We start from the raw sequence: 20,480 nt of genomic DNA on the forward strand, positions 1-20,480 counted from the left end.
ATAAACGCACACTCCCACATGTGCTTTTTTGCTTTCGATCCAATTAGTCCTCTTTCTTTCTTGCACATCTTACAAGCAGATACATTTTGCAAAAACTGCAAATATTTAATATGTATTGAGCAGAACAAGAATAAATAAAACCCCCAAACATATCAATAGATTTGATGCATAAGAAGATAACAACTCGTCCAATCACAGTTGTCAGCTGTTTGTGGTTTCTGGGCAATGGGCGACATTTCAGGAAGCAGACAGAGCTGGGCTGCAGTTGCAGTTCCTCAGCAGCGCTTCTCTGCAAAGTTGAGGAGCCGTACAGAGCGAGGCGAGTCTCCTGCTGTGCCGCTGGAAAGTCTGGGGGGTAAGTGCTGCAAAGGTACTCGGCAGAGGTACTGGGGGCAGGCATGCGGAAAGGAGTATTTTACCCCTCGCCTTGGAGAGGCGGAGGGAAATTTTATTAAATACTAATGAGAAGGCTGCGGATCTGGATGGAGCTTAATGATTCCTGGTGGGAAGTAAGCTTAAAGCAAAGCTGGGAGGAAACATCACAGGATGGAAGTTGAAAGTGCTTTGGGTTTTTAGTTCACTGCAGCAGTTGTGAATGTCAGATTTTGTGAAATCTGTGGAAGCAAAGTAGAAGGCAGTTAAAAGTGTGTTGTGGGAGTCAGCATTGGAGGAAGGGCACCTGGGCTTGTTTTACAATAGCTTTCACTTTCATAATTCTTTCTGAAAATTAATTTATTAAAAGAAAATGTAAACCAGAAGGAATATCGTTATTAGTTTTGATAGTCAATCTTTAAACAAAGAATAAGGAGGAAATTTCCATAATGCTTCTACTAGCTTCCTCATAGCCTTTGACACTCTTTCATGAAGAGTAAATTTTTCAAAATCACCTCAGATGCTTGAGGATCACAAGTCCCCCCGATAGTCAGGGAGTCGCCAGCTCTGCCTTCACTTCAGTGCTGTTGGGCACCTTCCCTGACGCTCTCAGATGCTTGCACAGCTCAGCGAGGATGGCTGGCAAGCGCTTTGGTGTCCGCTTATTGAGGGGCTTTGAATGGCTGGCTTAGCCACTGGTTATCTGCTCCGATATGGAATTTTACATCCTTGTCCTCCTGCTGCTCAGTGCATGAAGGAGGTCATTAGGAAGGCAAAAAAGGAATCCTAGGTGACAGGTTTTTTCATTTTATTAACGTAGCAGAGCTTTCCTTCGTTAGTCAGGAATAGCAGCTGAGTGCCTTTCTCAGTGAGAGGGAAAAGAAAAGCATGAACGGAGTAATACAGATAAACCAGACAAGACAGAGCTGTGGCTGGAGGACAGAGAAAAGTCATCAGAAGGTACACCAGCAAAAATGACCTGTGTCACCAAATGCAGACTGGTGTACGTATGTAGTATTCAAGTAACTACGCAGTGGTGTTCTGTTTGGACTCCTTAACTTTGCTGTGTGGTTGTGTACCAGATGCATTGTTTTTATCTCTGTAGCAGCAGTGGCAGCTTTTTTCTCCCCCTGTTGTGAACCCACAGGCCACTCCTTCTGAGAAGACAGTAGCAGAATTGTTTTCTCACCTTCCAGTTTGAGCTGTACCATTGCAGTTCTCATCTTTGTGACAACATTATCATTTGAAGCACAAAAACTACTTATAGCAGGGAAAACTAGGCTGCACATTTGAAGAGCACCAGATTCTCCACAAGAACTGTCCATACACTTGCTGCTGATCAGGAGCAAGACCAGAGCTTAAACCTCCTCCTCTTCTTAGCACCCCTGGAAAGCCATTGCTCCTTTGAGTATGCTGTTTATGTCTGGCCCCTAGAAAAGGGGTATCTGCTGCTCTTCATGTGGTGAGCCAAACACAGGCTCATCTTTTTAAGAGAACTGCTGCAAAAATCACACATTATTCAGAAGTGATGCTTAGGGCAGTAAAAAGTGTGATGGGTATTTTGCATTGCTTTAGTGCATGATTATATGCTATAGGGTTGTGCTTCATTTTGATATGTAAAGGAACCAGCCTTACAAATACATTGACAGAAGCAACTAGATTCCGAGAAGATTCTGCTCGCCATTTTGTAAGTGAAAAAGCTAGCTGTACCAATAACTGGATAAAATAGTTGGGAGTCCTGTTACCATTATGTATAGGTTCATATAACGATGACATTGTCACAACATCTAGCTGATCTTCACAAAGTATCGGAAAGTCTTTCAAAGCTAGATTGAATAAAGTGACTATATTAACCAGTTGCCCTGGATTGTTTCGTACCCCATCTTCTCCTTACTCAAATGCAGAAACTTTTGCAGCACGATATTTTATTTTGGTAAGTTGTTGTGTTCATTTTTTTTTTAATAAATACGCTGCTATGAGTTTCTGTAAGAGGTGAGAGAGGCAATAGCTTGGACAGAGAGATTGCACCGCATTTGCAGCTCTGTGGTGGTTCTTAGCTCGTGGTTCTTAGTTCATGGTTCTCAGCCCCAGAGCCATCCCAGAGAGGGACCATCTCAATCACTTTATCCTAATCTTAAAGAGCCTCTGGGAAGTGCAGTTGCTCATTGTGATCTTCATCCCGAAACTGGGAGTAGCTGCTTTGAAAAACAAGGCTGGGCTGTAGAGGATCCTGAAGAGAAGAAACGGGGTACTGATCTTCTGTGGGAAGTTGGTGTTGAGGTAGAGGAGCCTCTTGTGGCATGGGCTGCTGCACTGCAGCCATCCACATCAGCTGGAGCTGCCTAAACGTCATGTCCCAGAAATATGTGCAGCAGCCATGCAGCTGTCATGGACAGAGAACAGACCATCATCATGTCTGCCTTCCAGGCAGTCACAGATGATGGGAGGTTTTACATCTCAATTTACATCAAAAGATGACAAATATATTGGCGTGGATAAGTAGAGGTGGCGTTACGTGGGCCTGACCAGTTTGCTCTCTCCCAGCCTTGTATCTCAGAAGCTGAGGCACCTGGAAGCTCTTGGCTTGGTGGTGGGACACTTGCCTTCCTGCTGCATCCTGGCAGAAGCAAGTGATTGTAGGTGTGTAGTTTCTGCTGCAGCAGATGGCATGAGGCCTCTCAACTTGAGCTGTGCATTTCCCAAAGCTTGCCTCTTTTCATTCACTGGCCTCCTACAGGAAAGGATAAACAGGTGAAGAAGTTTTTGGAAGAAGGGTAGAAAGAATTCATTCCAGGTATTTGTTTTCGCAATCAGGATTATTTTGAGCATATATTAAGGTGCTAGCAGTATAGGTGGCATTGTCTAAAGGAAATTCTGAGGCCAGCAGCTGTCAGGTGATGAAGAGGCTGGTGTAAAGGCGGTTTATTTAGCAGAAAAGTACTTGTCATCCTACAAAGAGCATTGCAATTACTTTATTTGCCATTCTGTGATGCCTTCCTTCATGGAACAATTTGCTCAATGGGTGGAGAGCGAGCTGTGGACATCATGTACTTTGATTTTAGCAAGGCATTTGACATGGTCATCTTAATAACTTGTTGACAAGCTGGCAAGATACAAACTGGACATATGGACCACAAGACAGGTGGAGACCTGGCTAAAATGCTGAAAGGGTGGTGGCTAATGGCTCAAAGTTGAACCAACAGCCATTCACAAGTGGAGTTCCTTGGGGGTCAGTACTGGGCCTGATACTATTCAATAGCTTTATAAAAAATTTGGATGACAGGACTGAATGCACCCTCAGCAAGTTTGCAGATGACAACAAAGTGGGAGGAGAAAGATGCTGAAAGGAAGGGCCATCAAACAGAGACTGCAACAGACTGGAAGATTGGGCAAACAAGAACTGCATGAAGTTTAGCAAAGGTAACTGTTAAATCCCGCACCTGGGACAGAGTAATCCCATGCAGCGGTGGTGTGTGTGGGATGTCTGACTGCCTGGGGTGTGTGCCAGAAGTGTGCCCTTACAGCAATGAAAGGGAACCTTGTCATGGGCTGCATCAGCAAGAGTACTGCCAGCAGGTCAAGAACTACAGCCAGCAGGTCAAGGGAGTGATTATTGCACTCTGCTTAGCACCCGTTAGGCCACACTGGGAAATTGTGTCCAGCTTTGGGCTTCCTGGTCCGAGACAGACACTGAAAAATTCAGAGTGGCAGAATATTCTTTGCTGGAAATATTCAAGACTCGGTTTGATGTGACACTGAACAAGCCAGCCTAAGGCCCTCCTTTCAACAGGAGGTTTGACTGTAAAATCTCTGGAGGTCCCTGCTGACCTGGATGTTTTTATGATTCAACAGCCACAATAGAAGCAAACTGGGATGTGCATATGGCTTTCTGCAGTGCCATGCAGAGGTACCGAAACTAGCTTTGGAAGAGCTCTGGAGAATGCATTATTTTACTGTCAGCTCACTGAACACAGTGAAATCTTTCTTCTTAAGTGAAATTAAGGAGAAAAGAGTTTTAACCAAAGTAAGAGGCATAAGGGAAAATCTGGAGTGGATACCCTATAGGCATTGCTTTCTCTGCACTTTTCATTGTGGTAAAGATACTTAGCAGTGAAAGGTGAGATGTCTCACCATGAGGGCTGTAGAAATCATTGAGTCACTTTCAGTGACAGTCCTGATTTGATGGTGCAGAGAGAAAAGAAAGCTAGCAATGGGAATCTCTCAATGAGTTGATGCATTTTTTTCACTTCATTAGCACAATTAAACACATTAACTGTGTGCTTTATTTTCTTAATCTCCCCAAATTCTTAACATCACTGATATCAACAGGAAAGCTATTTTGGAGATATCTTTCCTGTGAAGATGTATTTGAGTTAGTGCTTAATGTGCTAACTTGAGAACCAGAAGCAATGGGGCTAAAGAGGCATATTACTATGGCCAGTCTAAGAAATCCTGCTGAGAAGCTAAAGGGCACGTCACTGTCCTACTGTGGCTATTTTGCTTTGGGACCAGAGCTCATACCTGCACAGAGTACCTCCTACATCACACACTGTTGTACCAACTTATGTTGGTGCTCCCCACTGTGCTGCACTGACTCCAGATAGCTTTTACTCTTTTTTTTCCTTTTTTCTTTTTTTTTCTTTTTTTCCCTCTATGCATCTGTCTTGTAGGTCTCATAATATCATATGGGAATGTCCTGTCAGTCTGGTTTCAGCTAAGAAGAGCTCATAAGAGCTACAGTGAATAATGATGTAAAATATTTGGCGCTTATGCTTTCCAGTGATTTGAAAGATGTACAGAACATCAAATAACCTGGATGAAATGAAAAGAAGGAAGCAGGGAAGCTAATTGATAGTTTATTGTTTTCGATTCTATTTTTTATAGAGAGGTCTAAAGACCAATGAAGAATAGGGGCCCAGTGGCATGGTGTCCTGTGCAACACCACAGCACAGGGCACTTCAGAACCAAATAAGCAGATTTGAACTGGCAAAACAGCATTATGGCCACAAGTAGCATGGCCCAAGATTTTCTGGGGAGTCCTGTGTCGACAAAACGGGGAGAGAGGCTAAGAGAAAGCAAGTTAGGACGGTGGGACAAAGGGCAGGTGTGGGTGCTCTTCCCACAGCCCAGAATAGCAGCCCTTACCCTGTGTTTCTACAGCTGTTCCTGGCTGGACTCGCTAGCTGCATCCTTAAATGTTTCAGTGGAAATTCAAATAGGCAAAAGTCATAAAAAATGCATCAGTAATGAGCTTGTTCCTAACACAATTAGCTTCACACTTTGGCAAATGCACTGAAGATATTAATTTAACACAAATGCTTATCATTAGCTCAGAAAAAAAACCCTCCAGATTTAACAGCAAAATGAACCATTTCAGCCCAAAGAATTTGATGGAATAGAGCACCCACACGCATACAGCGCCTCACTCCAATATGCAATCTTTAGCTGTGCTGATCAGGAAAGGCTCTTGCAAATCAATGTACTTTATGAATCCAGTGTGGAACGATTCCCTTGCAGTAAATTCCTCATTTCTGAAAGAGATAGGAGGAATCCTAAATTCCTGTCTAACCCAACTGTAGTAGAGAAGTCATATATTTCATTGTGTTTATACTGAGGTAGGAAAGCATTTTCATTATCAGTCTAGCAGTACTGGTATTAAGCTTTGCTTTCTGTACTGCTCCTAGGCAGACACTCTTAGATTAACGCAGGGAGGTTTGTTCCTCTGCCAACACAGACAACACATTTCAGCATACTAAATTTCATAAATATCTGTATGTGTATATTCAGCATGAAAATGATCATTAGGAAAATTATTTTTTCCATGCATCTAATGATAGCGTTTATATTACCTCTGCAGTCAGAAATCAAATGAAATAAACAGTCTGAGAATAAAACAGTACTACCAATTGCAGTAAACATTTTGAGGGCGAGTTGCAATAGACGTGGTGTAATCTTTTTTAAAAAAATATTCTTCCTTGCAACATGCTGCCTGCCTCAGCAGGCAATTAGTGAGAGGCTAGTACAGACTTCAAACAAATTTTAGGATGAGCACTGCCTTGTCAGGTGAAGGGGAGGGCTCTTTCTTTTCTGAAAGGCATATACGCATGTAGGATCGGTGTGGTACCACATATATGATTTCATTCTCTGCAGTCTAATGTCATCCTTATGGCAGGAGTAATGCATCTCCTTGTCAATCAGCTCCCCTATCCATTTTTTTATCCTAGTGAGAACAAGCTCTGATAACGAGTGAATTGGTGTGCTGGATTCCTGATGACAGACTTATCTCCTGAGAAACCTACTGGCATGCGACAGATGTGAACTAGTAAAATCTTGCAGAACAAGATAATATGAAAGCTGGTAACAGACCGCTGGAAATGTACAGTAGTTAAAAATAAGTAAGACACCTTCTCAGAAAGGTCCATTTAGACTGGAGTCTACCTGGATATCTTTGGTACGTGGTTCTGATTGCTGCTCCCACCCTCAGTGACAAACGCTGAGGCCAAAGCAGAGTGCCAGTAGAAAACAGAAGTAGGTATGGGGAAAGTTGGGTAAATTACTAATGTTAGAACAGTTGTTTTCTAGATTTGTGATTCCTCCCACACACACTATTAAAGAAGTAGTACAGCAGATTCTGATGTGGATTTAGGTTTTGTTTGAAGTACTTCTCTGGTGAAATCTGGATTATGGTAAGAGGTGAATAGAAATTTGAGGTGGTTTTATTGATATACTATACTTCAGCATGGAATGAGGTGCGATTTTTGATGCTTCCCAAGGAGAGAAAGGTAGTGAGACAGACTGAAGGAGCAACAGACTTTTTCCACACCACTCTGCCTCAGGTACTTTTAAGCAAATTTCTCTTGAGTAATAATGCCCAGGGACAGCAACTTGCAAAGTGGGTATTTTTCCCCCTAAATTAGAAAAGGGAACTAGGAGGAGGCCACCACATGTATTTCCACTTTTCAGAGGAGCTTGAATTTATATCTCTGCTGGGCAAAGACGTGTGAAACGAGGAATTACAAGTCACATTTTCCTCCCTATACTTTTTGAAAATGTTCATTCAGATGTGTCACAGGCAGTATTTCTCACTCATAGGATGTCTTGCACTGCCTGGGTGACAGCCACAAATCACAACTGCTTCAGAACCGAGAGAGAGACATTTTAAGAAACCTATTATCTCCAAAATGTTTTTAACTGTTGTTGATACCAACCATTTTTCCTTTTGTAGGTAATTAATATCTTTCTCTTCAGGTCCTTGAAATAGTAAGGCACATTAGAAATATGAGTCAAAAATATGATTTTGTTGGTAGCAGCTAAAAGTTACTCACTCTAACTACATACTACCTTTTAGCAATTCATATTAGCAGCTGATATCTTTTGCTTACTGATAAATTGCAGTCAACCTGTCACAATTACAGCTTAATAACTGATCCAGCCAGTCTTACATACTAGGACTAGGCCTACAGCTGGCACTGGGAAGGACTCTGAGCAGATCTGGGCTTTGTGTAAGGAGCACAAGATGTAGCAGATGATGCTCTCCCTATATCTCATCCTTTTACCTAGGAAGCAGACATTGCCCTTGCTTGAGGAGACTGCTCTGACCCATCCTAAGGAAAGGCCTGAGGAACAGGTGTTGGTCAGCCCACAGGTACATCTACTAAAACCATCTCTTTCACAGTCAAACATACATGGCAATATGGGATTTTCCCTAGTTTAGGCAAGGATAGATTATATCAGATCAGTGGTCAAGAAACTGAACCTTGTTTAGTCTGACCAGCCCCCTGATAATCTCTACTGCAGGATTTTGGAAGGCAGTTTCAGATGAACCTGTCTTCATGCCATAGTTGCTATTGGCTGCTTTATATTCAGGCACAAATCAAAGGGAAAATCGAAAAAGCAGGGCCTTGGTCTGCTGTTCCACCAGACTCAGAGGTGTCACTGGGGAGACTGGAACTGGACAGTATTAAAATTATACACTAGAGTGGGGAATCAGGCTCATGGCTTACTGCAAGACTAATGCACAACTATGGGACAATGCCTTGGCTGGTATAAACAGGTTTATATTTTTTAATATAAAAGAAGTTTACGTGATCGATACAAGGAACAAAGAAGGCTAAAAACCATCACTGAAGTAGTTTTTCAATAATTCAAGTCTTGATTCTTTCAGGAATGTAATGGAGAGCAAGGTCTAACTCTTCCAGTGTAAAAGAAACTTAGATAATTAAGGAATACTTTGCTACTTCTAACAGAGTTTTATCTCTGGCAGAAGTCTGACCAACTGTCCAGCAAAGCTGATTTATTCAGGTAACTGCCCCTCGCACTTTGGGGGATATTTCAAAGCTCAGCCTTAGCAATCACAGGTTTAGAGACCCCTCTGGGGGCCTGATTCTCTGCTACCAGCACCACCTTTGTGTTTTCAGGAACGTCACTCCAGCTTTACCCTCAGGTTATCCACAGTGAATTTAAGGTGCTCAGGTGGATCTTAATTTTTACTTTCTGCCACCTACGTAAGTGAAAGAGAAGAGCAGCTTTCCAGAAGACCCAACCACCATACCTGCATACCTCCTACCACTCTATATGGTCCACATGTGAATTAGCACTCCAAATCCTTGAGTCCTGGTGCAATAAATGTAGAAAACCAAAACACCTGGGTTGCCATGGTTATTCTGTGTACATATCTGAGTTTGGAACAGCTGAAAAATCACTAACAGCATGTATTATGCCTGAGCATAAAGGACACAGTTCTCTTTTCTCAAGGACCTTTCATGCAATCCAGAGTAAACGAGTCTCGATGCTACTCAGATCTCAGGACAAGTAGTCCTTGAAATCTAGGCCAGACTCTCAATCATTATTAAATAGCCTTGGCCCACAAAACTGTTGCTATAATGAAAATTTGAACTAGGTGAAGGTCTGATCCAGGCAATAAAATGGTACTGTGCAAATCCACTATCATACTTCTTCTAGATTTTGGGGTATTGCTAAGACCATCAGCAATTACTCAAAACTTACAAAATATGTACACTTCTAGAACCTGTGTTTAAATTCAGCTGGTGTGTGATGTTCTAAAATAATCACATTCTGCCACCACCTCAGTACGTTCTTGGTGAATATCTAAATATTCCAGTCTGGAATCTATTATTTGAACTGCAGTGAGAGAAACATACTCCAGAGATTATACACACTGTTGCTAAATCTTGGGCAAAATTGCATCAATTTAGCAGTGAAAATGAATTGCAATTGTGTGTATTAAGCTTTCTATACCTATCTAGAGCTTGACACTAACTACAGCTTAGAGCTGAACAAAGATAGTGAGGATGTCTGTCCCAGACCATATTCTGGGAATTCAATATCTGTTTTAATCCTGGGTCAGGGCAAGGATTGAAAATTTGCAGAATGCAAACATATGGGAAGAAGTCAGCCTGGAAAGCCCTATTTGTGAACATTATTATTAATCAACAGTATTATATAACTTCTATGTTATATAATTATTATAGGTATCAACAATATATATCAACAATATTACACATATTAACATATGAATTATTATATGTATCAATGATATTATATAACTTTAAAAAACCCCAACACATTCAGATGCTACCTGCAGGTCTTTAACATATCTTAGCTTTCTTCCCACTATTAATTGGGATATATTTATTCTAGAAAAAGACCTACAAGAAGCCAAGACAACATGACTACTTTGAGAAGGTACCAGACTTCATTTAAGGATATCTTAGCTTTATATCTGACTTTGCCACAGAGATTTCACCTTTTTAGCTGTAACATGGGGAGACCGATATGTATGCCTTTTAACAGAGCTTTGAGATCAACTGCAGAAAGGTACTAGGTAAGAGCTAAACGTTATTACTGAACAGCTCTTTAGCTGTTAGCCACTGTTAGAATTGCAAAATGCAAAAAGACGATCTCCATCACATACCAATCCGTTGTGAAGTACCACAGAACAGTATGTCCATTGTGTTTTTTTAACCAAATGTGAGGCAACAGGATGTAGTCAGTTAAAAAGTTCTTATGTAAGATTAAATGTAAATGTTGAATGTTAATACCATTGCTTTCAAAACTATTATACTCAAACATAACTGTGTGTTCTGACAGAAATGAGTTAAGCCTGCAGGAGGGCAAAACTGACCTTGCACAGACTCCTGACAGAGACTCAGTCCTTCCGTAAGACAACTTTTACCACACACACCACACAGTAACCATTGCCACTGATGATCCTTTGATACTGACATGGCTAATGTTTTTTTAATAAAATCTACTTTCGTTTTGCCTAGCACTGTACAAATGAAGCAATGGCATTGAGTCCCAAGAGATCGAGATGCTGAGCTACCATCCTGGCAGAAAGCAGGGCTGAGACACCGTGCGGAGCTTTAGGGTGAGCTTTGTTCTGTCCCATACATTTTGATGTCTATACTTTAACCATATCCAAACCCGCGCTTAGCCAGTTACAATATAAATTATATTTTGCTCCTGTCCTACCCTGTTTTCTCAAAACGCTCTTTCAAATGATCCCTTCTACTCTGGGGAATAACCTTTCCAAACGACTGTCTTTGTGATCCGTGGGGTTTATATCTTGATCAGTTTAGGCAGTACAAGAATGTGACTGTTCAGAAATGGGAGGCTTTGAAGACATCCTATGGCTAAGAAATAGATTAGGGGATCCCGTGTTAAATTCACCAATGAGCTGTTCTGACGGGACATCAGATGACTGGTAGGGGATAGTAACATAGAAGCCAAGGGGGCATTTCTTCTCCCCATGAACTCCTCACTGGGAATGCAACTAAAAATCTTCCTGAGGTTGTGTGCTTATGGGCAGCTCTGCCCTCACGCAGCTGAGGCTCGTGGTTGTTGCTTCAGCATAGGCTCGAAGGAGGAAGTAAGGCAATGACTCTAAAATGCAAGGTGTTTTGCTTTTTGTTCTTAGAGCTTACATAAAATGAAGAGCCAAGAAAACAACACTTGAAGAGTGGAGATAAACTCTATAAGTACACACAGAATGAACAAAAGCCTTGGTTTGCAATGCTTTTAAAAAAAAGGTTTGCAACTTTAGAAAAAAAAGTATCCAATTGTCAAGTTGTTTTATTCTGAACATGTTTTAAAGCTTTTCTGCAGAACTGTTTTCATCATTGTTGTTTGTGATTTCCTAGTACAGGAAAACATTGCTTCATCCTTTTTCATATTGCTATCCTGCAGTTCTCCACTGCCTCCTAAAATTGGGAGGCTGTTCATTTTGTTTTCATCCATCTTCGTGTGTGTGTTTTGTCTCATACAATCTCTGTAAAGACCAGAAGGGTAAATTTGTTCTCTTTGATAAGATGCAGGTAGGATCGTAAATAATTTTTTTTTAGGAAGGTTCCATGGTTTCCATTTTTGTGTAAAAGCAGCGAAAATCTCAAACAAAAGAGGACTAACTCAGCATGTTTTTCCATCCCATTTGTTCTTCAACAGACTGGATTTAAATTAAAAAGTATCGGTATAATGATGACACAGCCTGCAAGACAGGAGTCAATGAGCTAGTGAATGACTTACTTAGAGGAATCACTGAAAGTTGTTTGGAAAAAAGTTAATATCTAAATGTAAACACACACTTGATATTTCATATTCTTAATTTGTAATGTTTTCCTTTAAGCAGACATTTATACTTCAAACTTCAGGTGTGTATGGTTATTTTGAAATGAAGAGAATTCTGCAATTACTCTAGTGGCATAGCCTACATTACCATAACACAGCATGGAATTAGAGCAAATTGAAAAGCAGTTACAATGCCCTCAACAGAAAGCATCTCTGAGACTAAATGAGGATGTTTGTGAAACAAATGCACATTTTAAACAGCCTTTCGTTAAAAAATATTTGTATTTTGCACTGCCTCCAACCTAGGATAGTTCAATGCAGAAATGTCAATTCTGACAAACACTCATTTTTCCATTTCATTAAGTCTGTCAAAATTAAAAATCTTTCATTTGAATTGAACTTTTTTTCCCCCTCCAAATTCAAATGAAACTTCTCAGTTGGGTGCATGCAGGTTGCAAATGGTTCTTCTGCAGAACCCATCTGTTGGAACACATTGTCATGGTTTAACCCGGCCAGCAGCTAAAACAACCACACAGCCGTTCGCTCACTCCCTGCCACCCAGTGATGGGGGAGAGAATTGAAAATGGAAAAAAAAGTAAAACTTGTTGGTTGAGATAAAGACAGTTCAATAGGACAGAAAAGGAAGATTATGATGATGATGATAATAACAACAACAAAAATAATATATAAAACAAGTGATGAACAGCACAATTTCTCACCACCCAAAGTTGATCCTCTGCAAGACCCCTAGCTCCTCTACCTCTCCCCCTTCTCCCCCCCAGTTATATAGGGAACATGATGTCATATGGTATGGAATATCCCTTTGGCCACTTTGGGTCAGCTGTCCTGGCTGTGTCCCCTCCCAGCTTCTTGGGCACCCCTGCCTTCTCGTTGGCAGGGCAGTATGAGAAGCTGAAAAGCCCTTTTCAGGACTTTTAGGCGACAACTAAAACATCAGTGTGTTATCAACATTTTTCTCCTCCTAAATCCAAACCACAGCACTGTACCAGCTGCTAGGAAGAAAATTAACTCTATCCCAGTCAAAACCAGGACGCATATGAAAATCTGTGTGAAGCTTGCCAGTCCCTCAGCAGATGTATATAGGGCTTATAAATTTTGCAAATACTTCTTATACAGAGAGTAGAGCTCACTGTTTGACAGAGATTGGAAGAGTGTAATTGTTTTTCACAAATGAGTTTTTTCAGGCTTTTTAATAAGTTGATATAATATTGATGTAACATAATGGAGGATGATGAACCTGGTTGGGAAAATAGTAAGCAATGAAGGGAACAAGCCAGTGACAGGCTAATCTGGATTGCTAAATCAGGTGGAAACTAGCAACATGCATTTTACCAGTGCCAAATGCAAAGTTTTTCATCTAAGAACCAAATAGGAGCACAATGCTGGTGGAGGCAGTTCAGGGAGGAGCCACAAGACTGGAATGAAGAGAAAATAAGTATCTTTTCTTATCTCTACTTATTTCCAGGTATCTATAGGGAAAGTCAAAATTTGACAAAGGGTTTTTGAATCTGAAGGCAAAACCAGAAGCACATACTATGCCTGGAAGCTAAGGTTGTACAAATTCTGTCAGAAACATTGTTCACCCTTTTTTAAAAAACAAAACAAAACAAAACAAAACAAACAAACAAACAAACAGTAGGATAATTAACAGTACGATAAAAGAGAAACAAGTTCCTGAAGGTTAGAATGAATATTCTTTTATCAGGAAAATTTTGAGAGACTGAATTGTTTTCGTAAATTACATGCTCTGGTCTGAAGAGAGCAGTCCAGGGAAGTCCAGTGGGCTGTCCTGCACAGAAAGTCACAAGAAATGAATGTGATGGCCTTATCCACAGTGATAACTGATGAATCTTGAATGCATGAGAATCTTTCTGCTGATCATATTTCTGAAAGAACCCAGCATCTGGCCTCTTGGCAATCTACCTCCTTTGTCAAAGTAAAACACAGCTATTTTGGCAATTGCCCCCAAACCCTTGGCACCAGCAGGTGTATCTTTAACTGCTATGGCATTCAAATGAAGTGGTTGTCCATCATTGCCTCACTGCTGTACAAAGTACATGTCAGGCAGAAGTTTAGCCAAACGATGAGAGGTTTAACACAGAGGAAGACCAAAGCTTGCTCCAAAACTTGAGCAACATCACTGAACTGGCAGTAGCTAGAGGGGGTAGGAAGGCATGGCAACAAGAACACCTCCTTGAGGAGAAACTCTCTGCCTTTGGATGTGCAATGAGGTAAGTCGTCTCCACGCTTCTTATGCTCTTACAGATGTCAAGAGCTAACATTATTGTGCATGAAGGGAAGGGGCCTGGGTGAGGCAAAGCTGCAAAGTACTGTCCTGAAGGAGCAACTTGGTGCTTCAGACGTGGTTTGGGGTGTGCGTGGGGAGGAGGCAAGAAAGGATGAAACTGAACTGTAACTCTGTGACCAGGGTACAGCCACTCTGTAAAATGCAAGGTAATGATAATATAGTTTAAAGAGCTAGATTTAGGCAAGCTGGATTCAGTACTGAAGCAATGCTGTTACAGCTGGCAAGAGCTTATACCAGCTGACGTTGGCAAGGGACTAAGCAGCATGGGGGAAGACCATTTCTTAGATAGCTTGATAACAGTCTCAGTGGTTTTTTTTGTTGTTCCTCCTCTGCTGCAAGATATTTTCCAGCTCTTGGAGATTTCTATAGCTCACATTTCCAGTGAGGTTCAGTATATAGTCTTATGTCGTATAATTAGTCTCTTGTAAGACCTGCATTCATTCTCATTCCATGTGCCCCCTGTTAAATGCTGACCAGAGGACTTGCTAGTTGTATTTGAGGTCGGTAGGTTACAGCTATGTGAATGTCAGTACAATAGGAAACCTCATTTCATGAGAAAGCAGCATTTCCTCTGTGAAACACACCCTGTGTCATGCTATACTCTGTATTCATCATGCAATGACATTTCAGTGGGATGCCTGTAGTATTGGGGAGCTGATAAACTCATATCGTAGCTGCCAGTAGCTTTTTTTTTTTTTTTTTTTTGAAGATTAATGAAAAAAAGGTTTCCTGCATAATCTTACAATGAAGGGATTTAGCGATGACCACTAATCCCTTCTAGCTTGCACGGTTGTGAGGCTGAAACGCAATGTCTCAGAAATGAGAACAGAACTGGAAGGAACTTGCATGGTTTCTGATGCAAGACCTGCAGTGTGCCAATCAGCAGAGCCTTTGAGAAAAAGCTCTTTCATCACAACCCATTTTTCTTCTCATAATGCACTGGAATTAGTTGTCCATATAACTCTGAAATGCAGTTTCAAATAGAAAAGTTCAGTAAGTGCCAACAACCAACACGTCAATTTGACATATGGCAGTTATATTTATGTCAATTACAGTAAAATATCTGGAGTCTTAGATGCTTTGGGATAGCTAGAGAATAAATGACTTTTCAATGTATAAAGAGATCTTGATTACTATAGGGAAAAATGCTTAGAAATATTGCTAAGTAACAAAAAATATCTGAGATGCATCACAGATAGTCATTCCCCACTGTAAGCAAAACTGGTTTATAAAGCTATTATAGGTATTTCCTCTTTTCCACAAAAGAGAGAACTGCTAAAGAACTTTTTTCCCCTCCCAACTTTTGGTAGTATGTGCTACCTAAAAATGAAAATAAGCTAACAAACCTGTTGTACAAAGAGAGGAACTATTTGTGAAGTTAACAACACTGCAGTATTAAAAGAAAAATTGCAAAAACTCACTGAGGAGAAACTCCCCTCTTGTGTTGTGGGATTCACCGGTGGAATGAATGACGTATCAGAGTCAGTTTTAAATTACAGTTCAGGTAGCAGTAGCAGTATAACTGGGATAGTACAGAGCCCAGCACTATTCAATTTTCCCCGCTTCTTTCCTGTGACTGCAGTGTGGACATCCTCTTGATACTTTCATAGATGCAAACATGCTTCAGGATAACAACCCACCTGAACTCTTCCCCTCCCACATCATCTTGTAGTACTTAAAAATCCTACCAGAAGTTACATTTAGAATTATAAGAATTATATTTAATCTCTCTTTGAAACAGTAATATATTAAGAATGTATAGCATACTTACTGAACTTGCTATTAACTTTCATCTAGCCTCAGCTCAGGCCAGGCAGGCTTATTTGCACTAACCCAGGATGTCCTTTCCTAAAGTTTTCTAACAGCCAATTTTGTAACACCCAGTTACCACATATTAGATGTGAAATGGCCCTAAGCACCAGGACAGCACTGCCCACGCTACTCGGTCTGGCAGGATCCGAGCAGGATCTCCATGGAGCCTGGGTATCCATGGTGTTTAATCCCTTACTCGGATAAACTGTCCACAGAGAAGAAGGAGTTGACTGTAATGTGTGCAAAACAGCTCTCAGTAACAAACAAAATTTGTAGCTTTGATAGAGCAACATATGGTTATTATCTGGCTCTGGGAAGGGCAGATTTATGTTGCAAGTAAACAAACTGATGAATGAGTAGCAGAATCTGAACAATCACTCTGATCTTCACTGCAAAGCCATGCAGATGCTCAGAAGAGAGCAGAACTAATGACACAGATAGCTCAAAACCACCACAATCATGTCATTTCCCTAAGGATCTCTTCTTCCCACATATTACTAACTCATGCTTGTTCTTAAGGGTATGACTAGCAATGTCTTAATGCAGCTTCTCTGCTCAACCTTTTTTCTCTAGGCTGGAGGAGTTTGGGTAAAACTACTGGTTACAGCCTGTGCCAGCTGTGAGATTTGTGGATTATCCCTCAAGCAAGATCCAGGTGGAAAGCTTTTCTGGGTTTTCAGTTGGGCCCTCTCATTCCTACCTTATCTTAGCTTTTATGTATTCTTTCATTTCCAGAATATGTTCAAGGAAGATTTCCGGAACATGATTGAAGAGAACAGGAACAGCAATGACTCCTCGTCTGCCTTCACTCACACCAACACCACGAGTGCCATACTGATTACTGCCTACTCAGTTGCCTTTGCTGGAGGTGGGATCGGGTCCATCACAATGTTGTTTGTGCTGGTCAAGATGAACACTTTGTCTGTGACGACTACAGCCATCATTAACCTGGTCGTTGTGCACAGCCTCCTCCTCTTCACGGTGCCCTTTCGCCTGCACTACTATGTCAACAAGAAGTGGGTATTTAAGATGCCATTTTGCAAAATAGTGAGTGCAATGGTGCACATCCACATGTACCTGACTTTCCTATTCTACGTGATCACGCTGGTGATCCGGTGGCTCATCTTCTTTCAATGGAAGGACAAGGTGGAGTTTTACAGGAAGCTGCACGCCATTGCGGCCAGTGCTGCCGTGTGGGTCTTTGTCATGGTCTTTGTGGTGCCAGTCTTGTGCTTTGAGTACGGACGCTCAGGCTCATACAATGATACAACATGCTTTAAGTTCCACAAAGAACTACAGCAGGAGAGCGTGAAAGCCCTGAACTACACCATAATTGTAGCTGTCGCCTGCATTACTTGTGTCCTCTTGGGCCTGCAGTTTTTCATCCTGGTAAAAGTGGCAAGAAAACTTTCCACCTCCGTCTGGTCACACCAAGAGTTCTGGGCCCAGGTGAAAAACTTGATTTTCATCTGCGTCATCATAGTTTGCTTCCTTCCCTATCACCTCTTTAGGGCCTACTACATACAGCACGTGAGTGATTTTGACCAGTTAGAAAGTTACAATGAAGTTTTTTTGAGTCTGACTGCCCTCAGCTGCCTGGACCTGCTGTCATTCGTGCTAAGCGGAAGCCGTCTCTTCAAGCAAAAGGTGGGCATGCTGCGCAGCAGGTTGTCTTGCTGCTAGCATCAGCCTCCTGCAGCACGCGTGGATCTGGACCTGGCAAAGCACAGCGCTGGGCAGGCAGGGCAAACCCCCTCCTCAGCAAGTCACGGTGGGCGCTGGAAACAGCGCAACGCACTCGTGCAGGGCTCTGCATGCCTGCTCCTCAAAATAATGGGGTGAACTGCCTCCAGTGTCTCAGCTGGTCAACTGGAAGGTTACCTCTGGGATTTCTTCACGGTGCTACCTAGTGACTTGCGGATGCACCTGGAGGAGAGGGAGGAAAGGGCATGGGCTCTTCTGTCTTACTCTTGTTACATCACGGTTTGTCAAGTGGAAGGCACTAGGAGGAGACTCAAGAGAATTTGAAAAGTATGTAGAAACACAGATAGAAAAGCAGTTTTTCTTACAGAATAAGGTACAGATTTTTGAAACATAAAGATCTATATAATTTTCCACGTACATTTCTTATTTATTCCTCACAAGCTCTCATAAAATAGCAGGGAACCTATTGTTCCTCCTGAGGAGGTCTGTTCCTCCACTGAGGAGGCAGAAAAGGCCTTGGCTCTGTGTAAGCACTGCTCAGCAATAACTAAAACATCCCTGAATTACCAACACTGTTTCCAGCACAAATCTAAACCATAGCCCCATACTACCTGCTATGAATAAAATGAACTCTCCCCCAGCCAAAACCAGCACTTAAAGACAAGCGTAACTTTCTAACTCTTTAAAAATAAACCAACAATAAATAGTTGTTTCTTGAACTATTTACTCAAAATCATCTTTTGGAGATGGTATCACTGCAGCAGAAAAGAGTTTTGTTCTCTTTCCCACATTATGAAAATGTCTCTAACAACAAAAATCACACATTGTTACTGAAATGAACATTGTAAGTTCAGACAAAAGCCTGTATTTTTATTTACAGAATTGTTGAATTAAAAAAAAATAATAGTGAAGATCATTTTATTTAGATCATTCAGACAGCAGTTGTCTTCTTTTAAAAAGTAAAATTTTTTAGATCTCCAAGGCAACAATGTTTTTTTCTTTATCCTGTGTTGATTGTGTGCAATTCTGAAGTTTATAACTAATTACAGTATCTTTAGCTTGAAATCAATTCTATAAATTTAGTAGCCTGTACTGGTAGAAGAAATTAAAATGTTACTGCTTGGATTGGAGGGATGGAAAAAGCTAATAAACCTGGTGTAGTTAAAAAGCTTATTATATCTCAGTGAGGTATTGTCAGTTGCTATCTCTGAAGAAAGAATTGAATTCCACTAGAAAAGAGGAAAAATTCAGCAAAATAATTCTGTGAAAGATATTCAGGCTTTCATAGCTCAGCTGCTTTACACCTGTCCCCCAAAAAAAAGAGTATAAATCTCTGACTACTATAACCCAAGACAGCAATGGCTAACATATCTTTCTTCTTCTTGCCATCTGCATAAGGTCACATTTTTTCATCTAGAGTCAGTAGGATAATATTTTAATCATTTGACAAATTAGAGGTTATCAGCGGGTAGAATTCCAGTGATAGTCTCTCCTCATGATGCTGTTGAAGTCCACCTTTTCATTCTTCTGAATCTTTCCATCCCTTTCTACTTCACCGTCAACACTTCTTGCACATCAGACAGCAATCGAATAAGGATTGGTTGACCTTGCTGTACCTGTACAATCTTGGCGCTATGCTCGTTGCTTTTGGTCCCACCAAGATGGTTACTTTAAAGGATCCTGTCTCTTCTATAGCCTTTTTTTCCTGACTTCCTTCTTGCTTCAAGCTCCTGTATATCTCTTGGGAGGTCTGATGATTGCAAGAAAGTTTTTTCAGGTCAGAGCCTGAGTAATGCTATATAACACCAAAAGTTGGAAATCACTGAAATTCATAACACAAGTGAGATGTGGGGGTGCTCACATGGCCCACCCTTGGCAAATAGTCTGGATCACAACATCTGTTAACATAGAAATGTTAGAGCTTGCAGGGTGTGTGGATCTGAGAAAAAACTATCCAAGAAGGCATTTGCCCCAAAAGGATCACAGTAAAGATGAAGACGACTACCAGCCAGATTCCACAGTAGTCATGGAACTACGGAGACTTTCATAACATGGAAGGAGTCAACTTGAATGTGTAGTTCATTACTAGTTAATTATATGTTGTTAAGAAAGTAATAAACTTCTCTGATCCAGATTTGTTTTAAAATCACACAAGCAAACCAGATTTTCCTTGCAGCAGAAGAGAAAATGGAAAATGGCACAACATTTTTGTTTCCTTCTATAACAACATTGTTAGTGAAAGAAAATACCTTGCATGTGTTCTGTAGGCACTGCATACCTTTGTAACACTATATTATAACCCTTCTGTCATAATAAAGTTGTTAACAAACAAAATGACTATGTGCTGAAAAAGTTAAGCAAGTCCTTCCTGCAAACGTGCGTATAAATGAAAAGCATTTTGTATCTGAATTTGTCAAGACTTTTGAAAAATTAACCATGTGTTTACACACAGTACCTCCTGATCATACAGCTTAACCAATGCTGTTAATGTATGTGTTAAAATCACGAGTTGTTTAATTCTTATAAAAATGTACACATTCACAATATACTGCACCATAGCATCACAAAAAATACTAGATAGTGGTTTTTCTCCCTAATTAAAATTGATGCCAATGATGTTAACGCTAACTCAGGATGATAATGAGCAGAATTAGGGGGTCGGAATCCCATGCTTTAA

General features: G+C 40.9%; 1 protein-coding gene across 2 annotated transcripts; it reads left to right on the top strand.

Moving 5' to 3' along the window:
- The first annotated feature begins 277 nt into the window (after nt 1–277).
- Nucleotides 278–20,137, top strand: GPR141 (G protein-coupled receptor 141). 2 transcript variants are annotated; one of them, XM_010300489.2, is made up of 4 exons: nt 285–355; nt 10,662–10,762; nt 14,245–14,433; nt 16,835–18,507. In XM_010300489.2, the coding sequence occupies exon 4, from the start codon at nt 16,838–16,840 to the stop codon at nt 17,780–17,782; it is 945 nt and encodes a 314-aa protein (XP_010298791.1). In that variant the 5' UTR covers nt 285–355; nt 10,662–10,762; nt 14,245–14,433; nt 16,835–16,837; the 3' UTR covers nt 17,783–18,507. The 2 variants fall into 2 exon arrangements, with proteins under 2 accessions (XP_075601578.1, XP_010298791.1); XM_075745463.1 differs by lacking the exon at nt 14,245–14,433 and having other exon boundaries at nt 278–355; nt 16,835–20,137.
- The last annotated feature ends 343 nt before the right edge of the window (nt 20,138–20,480 follow it).

Source organism: Balearica regulorum, chromosome 2 (genome assembly GCF_011004875.1).
Source record: "Balearica regulorum gibbericeps isolate bBalReg1 chromosome 2, bBalReg1.pri, whole genome shotgun sequence".
In the NCBI taxonomy this organism is placed as follows: domain Eukaryota; kingdom Metazoa; phylum Chordata; class Aves; order Gruiformes; family Gruidae; genus Balearica; species Balearica regulorum.

Excerpts from the sequence above, each read along its gene's own strand:
- GPR141 (XM_075745463.1), top strand. The coding sequence starts at position 16,838 with ATGTTCAAGGAAGATTTCCGGAACATGATTGAAGAGAACAGGAACAGC.